This window comes from Natator depressus, chromosome 13, assembly GCF_965152275.1.
Source record: "Natator depressus isolate rNatDep1 chromosome 13, rNatDep2.hap1, whole genome shotgun sequence".
NCBI classification, from domain to species: domain Eukaryota; kingdom Metazoa; phylum Chordata; order Testudines; family Cheloniidae; genus Natator; species Natator depressus.
This window is the reverse complement of record NC_134246.1, coordinates 26,226,275-26,243,841: the sequence shown is the minus strand read 5'-3', so window position 1 is coordinate 26,243,841 and position 17,567 is coordinate 26,226,275. Positions and strand designations below refer to the sequence as shown.

At 46.1% G+C, this 17,567-nt stretch overlaps 1 protein-coding gene across 2 annotated transcripts in view; it reads left to right on the top strand.

Moving 5' to 3' along the window:
• Positions 1 to 6,900, top strand: part of ITCH (itchy E3 ubiquitin protein ligase) — a 122,801-nt gene extending 115,901 nt beyond the window's left edge. The window contains exons 24-25 of one of the 2 annotated variants that reach the window (XM_074970291.1): positions 3,017 to 3,161; positions 5,641 to 6,175. In XM_074970291.1, coding sequence (XP_074826392.1) covers positions 3,017 to 3,116 — 100 coding nt within the window. In that variant the 3' untranslated portion in view covers positions 3,117 to 3,161; positions 5,641 to 6,175. Of the gene's footprint in view, positions 1 to 3,016 lie in introns of both variants that reach the window. The other variant, XM_074970289.1, reaches the window with a different exon arrangement.
• Positions 6,901 to 17,567: the final 10,667 nt, after the last annotated feature.

Genomic DNA, 17,567 nt, shown 5'->3' with positions numbered 1-17,567 from the left:
TTACAACCATAATCACCCTGTATTCTGCAAATCCTACATTAGCTTTAGCGAAAGTGGAGAATGCCCAGGACCTTTTGGAGTCAAGCCTTAAGTATGGATAATCATTTTGAACTGAATCGTAGTTTAGTATAGAACCAAAACAATTTTATAGTTCTTACTGTAAACCTTAGTGATCCACATATTTGTTTCCAGTGGGTAATCAACCATTTATTTTTTTAACTTGATTTACATTTTTATTGCCCTCCACTTGTTTCTCTGGCCAGCTGTAGCAAACAATACCCTCTGTAAAAGTGGAACTGCCTGTAAAAGGAAACTGACCCCACGCTTCAAGAAGGATGTGGGAAAATTGGAAAGAGTCCAGCGGAGGGCAACAAAAATGATTAGGGGGCTGGAGCACATGACTTACGAGGAGAAGGCTGAGGGAACTGGGATTATTTAGTGTGCAGACAAGAAGAATGAGGGGGGATTTGATAGCTGCTTTCAACTACCTGAAAGGGGGTTCCAAAGAGAATGTATCTAGACTGTTCTCAGTGGTACCAGATGACAGAACAAGGAGTAATGGTCTCAAGTCTAGGTTGGATATTAGGAAAAACTTTTTCACTAGAGGGTGGTGAAGCACTGGAATGGGTTACCTATGCAGGTGGTAGAATCTCCTTCCTAAGAGGTTTTTAAGGTCAGGCTTGACAAAGCCTTGGCTGGGATGATTTAGTTGGGGATTGGTTCTGCTTTGAGCAGGGGGTTGGACTAGATGACCTCCTGAGGTCCCTTCCAACCCTGATATTCTATGATGAGCATCACATAAGCCTAGTTATTTTCCTTCTACAGCTAGATCCAGATAGAAAGCATTTCTTCCGGCACTGGTTGTGCCTCAGTTGATAGTTTGGTGCTTGGCATGTTTTGATGGACATGTTAGGAGTCACGTATTTATATTGCATGAAATGTATGAATGCTTTGGAGTATGGCAGGGAGGCACAAATGATATTGAGACTGCTTTTTGGAGTGTGGTAAGGGGGATACATTGGACTAGTGCTCTACAGCTGAGATAGATGTTTCAGTAAAAATAAAGTATTGACACACACAATGGAGCCAGGATAGTCAGAAATTATGAATAGCTGTAACTCTGACTTCAAGTTTCAGAGTAACAGCCATGTTAGTCTGTATTCGCAAAAAGAAAAGGAGTACTTGTGGCACCTTAGAGACTAACCAATTTATTTGAGCATAAGCTTTCGTGAGCTACAGCTCACTTCATGCGATGAAGTGAGCTGTAGCTCACGAAAGCTTATGCTCAAATAAATTGGTTAGTCTCTAAGGTGCCACAAGTACTCCTTTTCTTTTTCTGACTTCAAGTTGTTTCTTATATAACAATTTTTTTCCTTGTAACTGCACTTTCTATAAATAAAGCTTTAATCTTAGCTCATAGCCAGCTGTCTTTTGTAAGAATATCCTTGGGCAAGTCACCTGCAGTCATTGAACCCGGAACCTCCAGATCTAAAAGCATGAGCTTCTACTGCTTGAGCTAAAAGATAAAATCTGTTAGCACAGAGGCAAGGACCCGTTTCTCTGTCTATGTGGTGCAGTCACTATCAGGAGACAGTGTCATGCTGTTAGTGTAGGTTACATAAATATCTGGCCAAAGGAATATCTCAATTAGTTGCCAGTTTCGAAAGCTGTAAGGGTCTCTGGAATTGTTTCCTACTGTGGTAAATCTTATATAAAGATGATTGAATGCCAGCATAGTCTGACTGTTGCCATTTTAGCATACTAAATTTGTTCCTTCCTGCATCAAGAGAAGCTCAAATTTCTCATGACTTTAAAGTTTAGTTGATTATTGTATATTGTTAGAATCCTGCCCTTATTCACTCCAAAATAACTTGAACCTTTCAACAGCCAGAACCTGTCTTTAACGTACAGCACGGTCTCCATATTCTGTGGCATTGTCGTTCAGCATACTGAAAATTCTATGGCAGCTTCATTTAATTTTTTTAAAATATTGTGAATAAATCATGAGGATCTGTTTGTTATGATATTTAAATTCTCTGCCTGTAAAGGCATGGGGAGGCAGTTCGGGATTGGGTAAGCATTTTAGCTTTATATTCCTGCTAAAATATTTAACGGTGAAATAGTTGAGTGAGGACATTGAAACATATAGATGCCAATTTTAGAATCGACATATCATTGAGATAAAGGTCAATTGAAACCTCACAAAGCTGCTGTCTGCAAATTGAGGGAGAGAATACTGCTTCTCTTTTATACGTGAGTCGCATTTTCAAGGTTATTTTCACAAAAATGTATTTAATTTAAAGTTGAAAGTCAGACAAATATACTGTGGCAAGGGGTAGTTGTCTCTGCAAATTCTACAGCTGCACAACTAGACTACACAGCTATTGTGTAACTTAATTTAAAAATTTCATATAAACTTACTTCCAAAAAAATCAGCATTAATCTGGTCTCATTCCATCAATCACAATGCATTTATATTAGAAAATTTCCCCTTTGACTTAAAAAAATAAAAACAGAAAAGATGCAACTTACTCTCTTTGGTAGACCCTTTCCTTCAGCCATTTTCATTTTTCTCAGGGGGAAAAAAATAAGCAGTTTTAAGTAGAGTAATATTACCAGTGCATACACTTTTAAAAGTGACTAATGATTTTGGGTGCCCAGCTTAACACTTTAAAGGGATCAGATTTTTAGTTAGTGGATAAGTGCGCCACACTTCTGGAAATCTAATCTCTTTCAAATGTGTCAAGATTTGCACCCAAAAATAGGGACATCTGAAATCACTGGTCACCTTTTGAAAATGTGTAGACCCAGGCTATCAGTGGATTTTTTTTCTTTCTCCATCTAAATATAAAATAAATAGCTGTGTAATAAGTGTGATTTCTACTCTGGATAGTGGGGAGTTGAGTACCCTGGATTTATGTTCAAGGTGCATCTGTTAGTAAAATGATTGATTGGTTTTGTTGTGTTGTAATTTTTTTAAATTCTTTTTTAGAAGTTGTTTAATTTTTATTTTCAGTTTCAATCGGTTGGACCTGCCACCCTACAAGAGTTATGAGCAGTTGAAGGAAAAATTATTATTTGCAATTGAAGAAACAGAAGGATTTGGGCAAGAGTAATCACATGTGTGAATTTGCACCCCGAAGAACATGAACTTGTGTGATGTATGTTCTTCTCTTCCTCTGCTTGTTGCACATCTCATTGTAAAGTAAACTTGACTAGGATTTATTTAAACAATTACTAGTGTGTAAGTAAATGGATGTTATCCTGAGACTTTATCCCCACTAACTCTGGATTTCTACAGAGCCCTTCCAGAAATCAAATCAGCAAATTATTCATCTACAAATGAAATCTGACCTAACTAGAGATTTAATACAGCTCTCAGCTCTGCTTTGTTTCACAATTCATTAATTAGAATATGTCCTCCTTAATGACAATTTTTTAAAAACTAGTCTTTGTCTTTCCTTTTTAGTAGCATTTCTTTTGCTACTGATGCACTGGGAAGTGCAATGCTGCAGCATCCTCATAAGCCTCTTTACAACAGTGTTATTAGAGCCAGCTTGTAGCCAGCCTCTGGGTACTATGAGCAGATCCATTGCTTGGCTGTTGTTTCTTACTCAAGTGTGGCCTGACTGTTTGTTTGTTTGTTTTTTCCCCTTCTGGAGCTTGTTCACGTTTCATTTTGATTCAGATCATTGCTAAGAGGGGTGTAGAACTACTGCACATGTCCAGAGTATAGCTTGTTTTGTTTTGTTTTTTAAATCCTGTTAATTCTGGCATGATAACCTGTCTGAGGTTGTTGCCATGTTTGAGCGCCCTCTCCTATCTCAGAAGAATTTTGATCCATTTCCATATAATACACACACTTAATGTCAGATACAATATTAACACTGTGGTACTTCAACGCTCATTTTGCAAAAGATGAGACCATCTGGGATTTCAAGTAAATGCACTGAATACATTTGCAGATTGCTGTTTCTTATCAAATGAGTTAATGGAAAGTAGACTTGATGTTGCTGTTAAGTGCCCAATCAAATAGTTTTCTTCTAGGATTTATCCTGTTGTCAGGAAGAGGTATACTATGTAACTGGATTCTAAAACATGGCTATAAAGCAGCCTCAAAATTATATTGCTTATAATTTTAGTGGAGAACTGATGTGCTATAATTGGCTAAGAAATAGTCAGTCCTAGAAAGTTTAGTCAAGGATTGCAGACGTCCAAATGTTGATATATCAGTAAATTCAGTAACTCCGTAGAGGTTAGAACTAATGTGTTCAGACTAACTCAGCCCTGAGTTGCTTCTGAGCAGTAACTTCTGTAGTGTGTGTTCTTTCTGATTTGGACGGATAACACCTTTCACTTCCTGTTATCTGTTAGTATTACAATTTTCTAACAGCATACAATAGTATTTTACATTCTACTTCCTCTTTTGGAATTAATGCACTTTCTGTATATGGTCAGCTCTCTCCCTGGCCTTCCTTCCTCCGGATGATTAAACTTCAATGGGATGAGTTTCTAACTATGGGAAGAGAGATGACACTTGAAACGGCAGTAGTGCATGTTAATGCATAGCTGCTTCTGCCTCCAGAGTGTCACGGTGCCCTTTGGAAGGCTTCTAATATTAGAGTTGGAAGAGGACAGATGGGCACTGTCCAATCGAACTTCCATCTGGGAAGAAAATGTTTCTTAACATTTATTGTGAGGGCTTTTCTGTACCAAGTCATGCAAAGGGATCAGTTGTTCCTCAGCATGTGCTTGTAAGAAGGGGGAATGGCTTAGACCTCTAGTGTTTTTACTTTCTTTGCCATGCATAGTCCAAGAAATGCATGTAAACATGTTGCTGGTTTTAGAGAAATTGACCCACTTTTATCTTTTCCCTGGTGGATGAGAAGTGAACTGACTTTATCTTACCTGGAGGAATGTCTGCCAACTCCCAAAACATCTGATGAATATCTTGCAACATATGGCTCATGGAACAAAAGCCTGATAAATATTTTCTGTTGATGATTCTTACAATGAAGCCTAGTTATCTAACATATTTACGAGAAAGATTAGATTAAGTGAGATAATGGGAGATTAAGCTATGGAAAATAGTTTGTGTTCTGCATAATGATTCATGTTTCACGTAGGGACCTAGATATATTAATGTATAAATATCACCCAGAAGGCTTTCTGCCCTATATTTTTAAAATAAAGAATAGTTATAATTGAAATAGCCATAGCCCTAGTTCTATAGGGTGAGGCTGTTTAATATTTTTATGGTTGAAATGTTTAGTTCAGGAAAAAGGTAAATGCTTGTATATATTTTTGCAGTCCGGGGTCTCACTTACTCCATTTCTTCCTTTAATTTAAATGGCATGTTTATATGTCTTTACTGCTGTATTAGGGAGGGGAAAAGGGGGCTGGATATCCCAAGCACCAGAAGTCATGTTATAAAATATTGCAAATAAGAAATATTTCACTGAAAAATGAATCTGTAAAATGAAATATTGAATTTTGGCCAAAATGTTAACATTTAAAAATAGGTTTATAGTAAATGTTTAAATTAGCAATATTTATGAAAACCAAACTAAAAATTGCTTTTAAAATACATTCTGCTTTGTAAGCATTGTAAATGCTAACAAATCTGTTAATTTTTTACAGCATGTTATGTTGAAATAAAAAGGAATTAATACGAGCAATTAATGCTCTCTTCTGCTCTTTACGGGGACCTGGGGAAACCATCATGTGCACAAGCACACGGTTTGGCACGCCATGTGATGGGTAGAGTGAATTTGGACTCCAGGTGATCTTTGGTAGAGATTAATGAACATGTATCTGCCTTTCTTAAGTTGATTTAGCAGCCTGTAAATTGCAGTAAACTGATACTTTGTCTATACTGTATGCATGTGAGAATGTCAGTGGATCCAGTTACATAAGATTTACAATAACGCTATTTAGGATTTTGCTTTATGAAGATGTTAATTTTGATTAACATAGGTTCAGTGGATCAAAATTGTTACGGCTAACACAGTCTGGTATTTCTGGGTAGTTCAGAAAACGTTAACATATTAATGAAATGTGTCATAAAAGAGTCATGACTTAAAATTTGCTGCAGTATAAATAGGGCCTACCAAATTTACGGTCCATTTTGGTCAATTTCAGTCACAGGATTTTTAAAATTATAAATTTCATGATTTCAGCTATTTAAATCTGAATTTTCATGGTGTTGTAATTGTAGGGGGCCTGACCCAAAAAGGAGTTGTGGGGGGGGGGGTCGCAAGGTTATTGTAGAGGGGGTTGCGGTACTGCTACCCTTATTTCTGCTCTGCTGCCGGTGGCAGCGCTGGGCATCCAGAGAGCAGCCGCTGCTGGCCAGGAGCCCAGCTCTGTAGACAGAGCCGCTGCCAGCAGCAGCGCAGAAGTAAGGATGGCCTGGTCTGGTATTGCTACGCTTACTTCTGCGCTGCTGCCTACTGAGCTGGGACCTCAGTCAGCAGATACCACTCTCCAGCTGCCCCACTGTGACGGCAGCAGGACAGAAGTAAAGGTGGTATGATATGGCAATGCCACCCTTACTTCTGCCCTGCTGCTGGCAGGGCGCTGCCTTCAGAGCTGGGCACCCAGCCAACAGCCGCCACTCTCCAGCCACCCAGCTCTGAAGGCAGTGCAGAAGTAAGGGTGGCAATACAGCAACCCCCATAAAATAGCCTTATGACCCCCCCTGCAACTCCCTTTTCGGTCAGGACTCCCAATTTGAGAAACACTGGTCTCACCTGTGAAATCTGTTTAGTGTAAGGTAAAAGCACACACAAGACCAGATTTCACTGGGGGCTGGGGGGAGGTTGGGGAGACAAGATTTCACTGTCTGATGGGTTTTTATCATGGCCGTGAATTTGTTAGGGCCCTAAGTATAAAATTTTTTATATATATATATTTTTTTTAATTATCCAGTTGATTTGTATAAAAGAAAAAATAATTTGTGACCAAATATATTGCAGTTTTTAATATATGACAAAAAAGCAAACTGTGGTATAACTCATCATTTATTTGCTTCATGTTTTCCTAACATTCTGCACTGGATTTGTAATCTAAACATCTTCCACTCCGTTGGTATCTCCAGGCCCCCTTCCTGTTTTTGTGTGTGCGTGGTGGCTTTTCATTTTCTTTCAGAATCATAGTTTGTAAATATGTGCTCTAGTGAACTAGTATATGAACTAGGATCAGCAGCACTGGATTGTAAAATACTGTACTGAAATTCCATTGTTGAATTTTCCTTGAACTGTAATTTTAAATACTCAGGTAACTGTAAAAGTATCTCAGAAAGTCAAATACTTTTATAAAAGTACTTCAAGAGCTGGTCTTCCTGTCATCATTTCCTTTCCTGATATGAAACTTAAGTTTGTAATTACATGTTCCCTTTAGCAATGGAAGCTGTAAGGTTGGTTTATTGGCAGTTCACTTCTAGGAACGGTTCTGCCATGGTTAATCTCAAAGGAACTCAGCAGTGTGATCACATTATTGTGGGTTTTATGATTGGTTTCATCACAGCCAGATGTCCCATGTCCTGACTTTTAGGAATTATTTTATTTGAAGTTTAGTGCTGTACCTGGATCCTATGCCTAGAGCATAGTGAGAATGATGGTCTGAAGAAGCAAGATCTAGGTCACTGGGCTGCTTGGAGGAAAGGGGCAAGGCATTGGGGGGGGGGAGATAGGATTAAATGAGCTGTCATTCACCTTGGCTCTACACTACAGAAGTAACAAAGGTGAAATATGATTGTGACCCAACTGTTTATAATTTCTTCTTGCCCGAGTGGACAGGAGGGGAAAAAATCTACTAAGGAACAAAGCTTTAGTATAAGAATCTCCCCAGGGTTGAATCACAGTCTCCCAGTGGGATCACAGCCAGAGTTTATGGTACTAATCTGTACTTAAACATGGTAACTTTTGTAATGTAGAAAGGGCCTTGGATGCAGCCCTCATCTTTATCAACATTTGCCATGACATGAGATTTTGCTGATGTTTTTGTGATGAAGCCTCTGCTCCTTAGATCTTTATTTATAAAAATGAAGTGAAAAAATGATATTTTAGTGCGTCTAGTTGCCCTTTTTTGTTTTTCTTGTACATCACCACCTGGTTTGGTACAAATTGACACAATTGAGTCTCCTCAGGAATGACCCAAGACCAGAATACTAGGGGTGTGGCAGACAAAGTACATATGGGATGAGTAGTGAAGATGAAGACACGCAAGACTAAAATCGGAGAGGGGTGTTGCAGTCCAGGATTGAGGTGCATTAGTCTATACTAGAGATGGCAACTAATTAATTAGATTCAGTCTAATTAGTTACATTATAATTAGTCTAATTTCAATTAGCTATGTAATTACATTCTTTGCTTTGATTTAGCACTTCACTTCTGGGCTGATCACCTAATGAGATTCTTCTTCGAGTGATTGCTCATATTGATTCCAATTAGGTGTGCACACTGCGTGCACAGTCGGAAAGTTTCTCCCCTAGCAGCACCCGCCTGGTCGGCTGTGGAGCCCCCTGGAGTGGCGCCTCCATGGCGCTCAATATATGACCCTGCCGACCCGGCACTGCCTCAGTGCCTTCTTACCACCAGTGACGGTCGTTGGAACTGTGGCATCTTGCTTTGCAAGCTCTCCACCTTTCCCTAGCTTCTCTTTCGGACTGTTTGTATCTTACAGTTGTTCAGTTAGTTCTTAGTTATTGTAGTTCTAGTTAGTAGTTAGCTAGCTGTCGGGCTGGGCGGTTTACCCTCCACCCCGAATGCTTTCTCCTTGGGGGACTTGCCTGCCTAAATCCCAGGGGTTCAAGTCCTGCAACAAGCCCATGCCAACAGGCGACCCTGATGACGCTTATTTAAAGTGTCTGGGGAAAGCACATCCGTCAGAAAAGTGCAGGATTTGTAAGGGCTTTCAGCCCAGAACCAAGGAAGAGCGTGACTTTAGATTGAAGCAGCTCCTTAGGGAGGCGGCACTTTGACCGCAACCCGGATCGGTGCAGCAGGACTCTGCACCGAGTTCCTCAGTGCACGGTGCCCCAACGGCAGTGGTGGAGGCGACGCTGTGAAAGGACTCTGGTAGAGACCCACGGCATTGTCACTCCCCGGCACCAAAGACGGCAGGACTGGCCCGGCACCGATCCCATTCACTGAGGTGGTAGAGTCGGAGGACCCTATGGTGGACATCCCGGCACCAGCAGGACCATCCAGGGTCGCTGTACCCCTCGTCAAAACTATACAAGCCAATGCAAAGACCATTTGGCAGACCCTGGCCTTCATTCCCTCCCACCGCTAAGGGTGTGGAGAAGAATTCCTTTGTGCCCTCCAAGGGGTTCGACTACCTGTTCACATGCCCACAGCCTTGCTCGTTGGTAGTGTCAGCAGTAAATGAGAGGGACAGTCAGGGTCAGCAAGTCCCAGCACCTAAATCTAAGGACACCAAGCACCTGGACTTATTCAGATGCAAAGTTTACTCCACCGGGGGCTTGCAACTCAGGATTGCCAACTAGCAGCCAATCCTGAGCAGGTACAGTTTTAACTCCTGCAACTCAATGCTGAATTTTAGGGAGCTGGTACCAGCAGAGACCAGGGCGGAGTTTGGAGCTACAGTAGAGGAGGGCAAGGCAGTGGCATGGACCTCTTTACAGGCCTTACTGGACACTGTGGACTCGGCAGCGTGCACCTTGTCCTCAGGGATAGTTATGTGGCATAGTTCATGGCTGCAGGCCTCAGGGCTCCTGCCCAAGGTTCAGCAAACTATGCCAGACCTACCCTTTGAGGGGGTGGGCCTGTTTGCTGAACAGACGGACTCCAGACTGCATAGCCTCGAAGACTCCAGGGTGACAATGAAATCTTTGGCTATGCATACTTCGGCAACCCAACGAAAGCCCTTTAAGCCCCAACCGCCGCAACAGTGCCTGTATCCTCAGCCAAGGCAGGATGTTTACAGGTGCAGGGGTAGGAATGACAGGCGTAAGCCTTCCCATTTCCTGTCCAGTCAGGGCCAGGGCCAGACTAAGCCTTCGTCGGGCTCAAAACACATTTTGAAGATGTGCCCGAGGATGGAGCACCTGTCTCAATGCCAGATCCTTCCCTGTGGTGGTTGTTTTTTTGGAACCGTCGATCCCACTTCTACCATGCGTGGTCCCAAATAACTTCAGACCGTTGGGTTCTTCACACGGTAGAAATGGGATATTCTCTCAAATTCTGCTCCTACCCTTCCTCCCACCCCCCTTCCCCGTCCCTCTTCAGGGACCTTTCTCACGAGCATCTCCTTATCCAGGAGGTGCAGGCACTCCTCGCCATGGGAGTGGTGGAGGAGGTTCCTCAGGAGCTAAGGGGCAAGGGATTCTATTCCCGCTATTTCCTAATCCCCAAGGCCCAAGGCAAAGGCAGGAGGGTGGGGTCTCCAATCCATTCTAGACCTGCGAGGACTCAACAAGTTCATGGTAAAGTTGAAGTTCTGCATGGTCTCCCTCAATACAATCATCCTTCCCTGAATCCAGGAGACTTGTTTGCCGTCTTTGACATGAAAGACGCGTACTTTCACATAGCGATTCACCCTGCTCACAGACCCTTCTTGAGGTTTGTGATCGACCAAAAACGTTATCAGTTCATGGTCCTTCCCTTTGGCCTGTCAACAGCCTAACGAGTGTTGACTAAGTTGATGGTGGTGGTAGCCAGGCCTTTCAGTCTCGTCTGCAAGCCCAGCATGTGGCAGTCATGACAGACAACACCACAGGTATACCCTTACCTAGATGACTAGCTACTCAGGGCTCACCGAGAGCAGATGGGGTCACAAGTCAGCCTGGTCACATCCACTTTTGAGAGATTGTCTCCTCCGCAGAGTGAACAAGTCAATCTTGTCACTGACCCAGAGAATAGAATTTATCGGGGCAGTGTTGGACTCGGTCCAGGCAAGAGCATGTCTGCCAGAATCCCGATTACAAACCATGTCATGCATCATGCAGTGCATGAGAGAGTACCCGACTACTACAGCAAGGAATTGCCTCAGTCTCCTCGGTCACATGGCCACCTGCACATATGTGGTACGGCTGCCAGGCTGAAGCCCAGGCCTCTACAGATGTGGCTCACTTCGACATACTCCCCGCGGCTCAACAGTCTGAGCTTAGTGGTTGTGATATCACAGAAGGACCTAGAGTCACTCCAGTGGTGGCTCAATGCTTGGATAGTCTGCGAGGGAGTCCCTCAACTCTCCTTGTCTCTAGTTACGGACGCGTCAGCTCGTGGTTGGGGCACACATCTGGGAGATCTCCGAATGCAGGGCCTCAGCACAGGATGAGCTCTCTCTCTCTCTCTCTCTCTCTCCATATCCCTATCAAGGAGCTCAGAGTGGTGCGACTCACATGCCAGGCCTTTGTCTCATCTGCAAGCCCAGTAAGTAGCAGTCGTGACGGACAACATCACTGCAATATTTTACATCAACAAGCAGGCTGGTTGTCCTCGCCCCTCTGCCAGGAGGCTCTCAGGCTCTGGGAATTCTGTATAGCCCACTCCATTCACCTGGAAGCAGCATATCGGCCCGGAGTCCAGAATATACTGGCTTACCACCTCAGCAGGTCCTTCCACAGCCACGAATGGTCCATCGGGCTGGATGTCATTCACTCCATTTTCCAGAGGTGGGGATTTTCCCAGGTCGACCTGTTGGCCACTTGGAGCAACAGGAAGTGCCCAGTGTTTTGTTCCCTCCAGAAAAGCAGCCCGGGCTCAATTGCGGACGCATTCCTGCTACCCTGGGAAGGCAGTCTCCTCTGCGCCTCTCCCCCAATCCCTCTCATGCACAAGGTCCTGCTCAAGATCCTCAGAGGTGGGGCACCAGCCCCTGAGATCTCCCTGACACAGCAAGCCAATCCCTGGTATCAAAAAAAAAAAAAAACCCACTAATGTAGAGTCTCATGAACCCAGGGAAGGTAGTTTGAGCATTTAAAGCAGGGGTGGGCAAACTTTTTGGCCCGAGGGCCACATCAGGGGTGTGAAACTATATGGAGGGCCGTGTAGGGAAGGCTGTGCCTCCCCAAACAGCCTGGGCCCCGCCCCCTCCCACTTCCTGCCCGCTGACTGCCCCCCTCAGAACCTCCAACCCAGCCACCGCCCCTATCCCCTATTCAACTCCCTCCTCCTGACTGCCCCAATCCGTATCCACACCCCCGCCCCCTGACAGGCCCCCTGCAACTCCCATGCCTATCCAACACCCCCTGTTCCCCATCCCTTGACCGCCCCCCACCAGAACTTCCACCCCATCCAACCGCTCCCTGTCCCCTGACTGCCCCCTTGGCACCGCCTATCCCTTATCCAACCTCCCCATCCCCTTACCATGCAGCTCAGAGCAGCAGGAACTCGCAGCCCCGCCACGCTGCCTGGCAGGAGCAGCAGGCCAGGGCGCTGGTGGTGGGGTGAGCTGAGGCTGTGGGGGAGGGGGGACGGCGCAGGAGGGACCAGGGGCTAGCCTCAAGGGCTGGGCAGGACGGTCCCGTGGTCTGGATGTGGCCCACAGACCCTAGTTTGCCCACCTCTGGTTTAAAGAGTCAGAGCAGATCTGGATGTAAGTTAAATCTTCACTCATCTGAAGTAGACCAGTTACAAAACATAGCTGGCATGAATTGTGTCAAGAACCAGTGTAAAAGATCTACTCTGACCAATGTGGAAAAGGCATTAGTTAGTCTGTGGTCCAGAGGTGTGACCTGGTCATCCATTGCAAGAAGGCTGCTGAGGGTTTGGAAATCTGATTTGAGTGTTTCAGCTGTGTTAGAAAATACCATCAATGTCATAAGACATACGACTGCAGTAAGTGTCCCTGGGATGTTGGACTGCAAGGCTAAGACCACCATCTTCTCAGCAGTGCAGGCTGAGGCCTGATTTGTCTTTTGTAGGGCGTAATGGAGGCCAAGTGGCACCCAAATTCTGAATGGTACAACTCTTTTTTTTTTTTTTCCCTTGGGACACACCGCCACCCCCCCCCCCCCCCCCGCAGCCATTCTAAAGCATAGCTGTCATCACACAAGTGAGAATAAACCTCCTTCCTGGGCTCCTGTTACTGCTGCTGTGACAGAGAGGGCAGAATAAACTCATACTGAAGATGCAACTAGAATACTGGCTAATGGGGGAAGGCAGTGAATAGCACCGGAAAGCTGTGGATGTATTGCATGTGACAGGCTCAGACCAGGGGCTACAGGAGTCTCGTAGAAGGCAACTATACTGGCCACTGGATGAACAGTTTCTGTTCCCTGAGTGACCAGAGCAGGGGCTGCCCTAGAGCAGCCAAGAACTGGTGAGAACCAATTAAGACAGGCAAGCTAATTAAGACACCTGGAGCCAATTAAGAACAAACTAGAATCAATTATGGCAGGCAGACTAATCAGGACACCTGGTTTAAAAAGGACCTCCCATCATGGGGAAAAGAATGTGAACCAGTCACTCCTTGATCTGCACAAGCTGGCAACTGACAAGAATGACCCTCATTTGTGTGACTTCATTGAAACTCACCCCACGGGCGGGGGGGGGAGGAGGGGGTGTGTGTGTGTGTGTACAAGGAGCAGGGAGTGAGAGGGCGTGCTGCTGGAGGAACTGAGGAGTACAAGCGTGATCAGGCTTCAGGAGGAGGATCCTGCAGTGAGGGTAAAGAAGGTGTTGGGAGGAGGCCATGGGGAAGTAGCCCTGGGAGTTGTAGCTGTCATGCAGCTGTTAAAAGAGACACTGTAGACAGTTGCAATCCACAGGGCCCTGGGCTGGAACCCGGAGTAGAGGGCGGGCCTGGGCTCCCCCCATCCCCCCCCCCAACTCCCTATTTGAGACAAGAGGAGGTGACCTGGCCTGTGGGTCCCATGAGAGAGGAAGGTCCCTGGCCTATCCCCCGACCTACTAGGTGGGTCAGCAGAGACTACGGGGATTGTTCTCCTCCTTTTCCCCACGCTGGCCAGTGATGAGGTTAGCTGAGAGGACGGCAGGTTTGAGCCACTAGCAAAAGTGGCCAAACTGAGGGCTGCCGTGAATCTCTGAGGCAAGCAAATCCACCAATAAGCACAGGACCCACCAAGGCAGAGGAGGGACTTTGTCACATGCAGTAGGTAGAAATTCAGTGGGACAAATCCAAGAGCAATAGACCTGGCGTATTGCATGTTAGCAGAGCACAGTAACTCCTCACTTAACGTCGTCCTGGTTAACATTGTTTCACTGTCTCCTTGCTGATCAATTAGGGAACATGGTTGTTTAAAGTTGTGCAATCCTCCCTTATAACGTTGTTTGGCAGCCACCTGCTTTGTCCACTGCTTGCAGGAAGAGCAGCCCCTTGGAGCGAGCTGGGGGCGGGCCTGGAACCAGGGTGGACCAGCAGCCCCCCATCAGCTCCCCGCTCCCCTAAGTTCCCTGTGCGGCAGCCGCCCAGCAGGCTATCAATTGCTGGGCAGTTCAGCTGTCCCTCCCCCCCACTGCCGTGTGCTGCTCCTGCCCTCTGCCTTGGGGCTGCGCCTGGGAGCCTCCTGCTTGCGGTGCAAAGGGGTGGGGGGGGGAAGAAGGGGGCTAATGTCAGGGTGTCCCCCTCCCCCAGCTCCTTTACCCCATCCAGAGAGCGGGGGGTGGGGGGACACGGCAGGGCTCGGGACAGAGGGAGCTTGCTGGCAGCAGCTGCTGTCTCCAGTTACTTAAAAAGGCAGTGGACAGTAACTCCTCATTTAACGGTGTAGTTCTGTTCCTGGAAAATGTGACTTTAAGCGAAACGATGTTAAGCAAATCCAATTTCCCCATAAGAATTAATGTAAATGGGGGCGGTTAGGTTCCAGGGAAATTTTTTTCACCAGACAAGACTATATTTCATATATACACACACACACAGTATAAGTTTTAAACAAACAACGTAATACTGTGCACAGCAATGATGATTGTGTAGCTTGGTTGAGGGGGAGTCAGCGGGTGGGATATTCCCCAGGGAATGCCTTACTGCTAAGTGATGAAGGAGCGCTCGGCTGAGCCCTCAAGGGTTCACACATCGTTGTTAATGTAGCCTCACACTCTACAAGGCAGCACAAATGGAGGGAGGGGAGACAGCATGGCGGACAGAGAGAGAGACACACACCCTGTGTGTGTGTGAGAGAGATGTGCATTGCCCCTTTAAGTAAGCTGACCCACTCTAAGCACATTGCCTTTTTAAATCTATCAGGAAGTTGAGATGGCAGCTGCAGCCAGCAAGCTCCCTCTGTCCTGAGCCTTGTCGTGTCTCCTCCCTGCTCCCCCCATCCATTGAGCAGGCGGGAGACACCCTGACATTAGCCCCCCTCCCCCCCCCCCAAGCAGGAGGCTCCTGGGAGCAGCCCCAAGGCAGAGGGCAGGAGCAGCACATGGCAGTGGGGGGAGGGACAGCTGAACTGCCGGCAATTGGAGCCTGCTGGGCGGCTGCTGCACAGGGAACTTAGGGGAAACTTAGGGGAGCTGATGGGTGGCTGCTGGTCCACCCTGGTTCCAAGCCCCGCCCCCCGAGCTCGCTCCAACGGGCTGCTCTTCCTGCAAGCAGTGGACAAAGCAAGCGGCTGCCAAACAATTATAAGGGAGCATTGCGCAACTTTAAATGAGCCTGTTCCCTAATTGATCAGCAATGAAACAAAGTTAACTGGGATGACTTTAAGTGAGGAGTTACTGTACTTAGAGTGGGGTCAGCGTACTTAAAGGGGCAATGCAGTCTGTCTGTCTCTGCTGTGCTGGGTCTCCTCCCTCTATGCGTGCTGCCTTGTAGAGTGTGAGGCTACATTAACAATGATGTGTGAACCTTTGAGGGCTCAGCCGAGTGCTCCTTCATCACTTAGCAGTAAGGCATTCCCTGGGGAATATCCCACCCGCTGACTCCTCAACCAAGCTACACAATCATCATTGCTGTGCACAGTATTACATTGTTTAAAACTTATACTCTGTGTGTGTGTGTGTGTGAGATACATATATATATATGTATGTATGTATGTCTTTTGTCTGGCAAAATTTTTTTCCCTGGCACCTAACTCCCCCTATTTATATTAATTCTTATGGGAAAATTGGATTTGCTTGACATCATTTCGCTTAAAGTAGCATTTTTCAGGAACAGAACTACACCGTTAAGCACGGAGTTACTATACAGCAGTTTCTTTGCCAAAGGGTGATTCAAAAAGAGGCCTGAGCCAAAATCCCTGAGGTTCCTGAGAGGCTTACTCTGCTTCCCACAGCTGCCTTGCCCTTGTTCCAGGAGGGGCTGGGGCTTGCAGCCTCAGAAGCAGTGGAATGCACGTGTATCCAGAAGTGGTTCCATGCTCCGGGGCAGGTGCGTTGGGAGTGGAAGATTTTGCATCTGCTTTACAATAGCTTAAATGGGAGCCTGTAGGGGAAGGACTGGCTGAGAAGCAGAGGAAGTCCCCAGAAAGAGCAAACTGGTGGGGAGGAGAGAAACAGGAGTGGAGTTGGCTCTGCTCCCATCCCTCAGCCCACAGGGCCTTGGGTGCAACTGGTTAAAGCTCAGGTCTTCCACAAGTTAGTGCTCCAGGGCTCAAGCTGCTGCCACCTCCCAGAACTAGGGTAGGTTTCTCTCCACTTGGGAAACCAACAGCAGCCCGAGACTCACCTAGGAACACATCTACATTTGGGTGAGAGAGGCAAGCGGGGCCATGACAGAATCATGTGTATCACACACACACACAACATGTAACCTATCAAGAATGTTGATATCCTGTCCATGCTTTGTCATTTGGATGGGCTTCTTGACTCCCCAAAGTGCCATTAACCTGCTAGTCAGTAGAGGTAGCTGTTCCTGCATCAAAAGAGCGCTGGAGGTTTCTGGTACCGGCTCTGCCCCTGGGTGACCTTGAAAAAAGCTTTTAAAAACAGCTGCCCAGGATTCTCTTCTTACCACAGGGTTGGATGCGTAACACAGCAGAGCTGTGATAAAAAGCCAGCAGATGGTGCCAGGGAGAGTGGATGGGGCGTTTCCATGTGAGTCAGCCCAAAACGGCCCAGGAGGAGGCTGCTTGTACTGATCTCTCCAGCATGGGTCAGCCAAGCACTTGAACCTAGGCCCTTTAGGGGTATACAGCACAGGTCTCTACCCTCTGTGTTAGGGAATGCCTCTGTGAGCTGCTAGCTAGAGTAGACACTGAGCCTCTTACGTGAGCCAGCCACGAGAAAGGGCCGAATGGTACACACTGAACTACTGGTTTTACACAGACAGCAGTTTGTGTATAGCTTTAAACTGACATGTGGGACTAACCAGGTGAGGCCAGTTCTTCAGCAGACTCCTTTGCTTGCCCTGCCCTTCATCTGTCTGTGTTTAGACTGCACGGCCTCCAAGGCATGGATTGTGTCTCTTCAGTGTTCATACAGCACCCAGCACAATGGGCCCTGATCCCAGCTATGCCCTGGGCACTGCCATAAGATAACTATTTACTACTAATAAAGAATAGATTGAAAGGAGCACAGTCCACTGAAAAGCCAGGTGTTGCTGTAGCTGCATTGGTCCCAGGGTCTTAGAGAGATAAGGTGGGTGAGGACCTTTCCCAGAGCTGAGGAAGAGCTCTGTGTAGCTCAAAAATTTCTCTC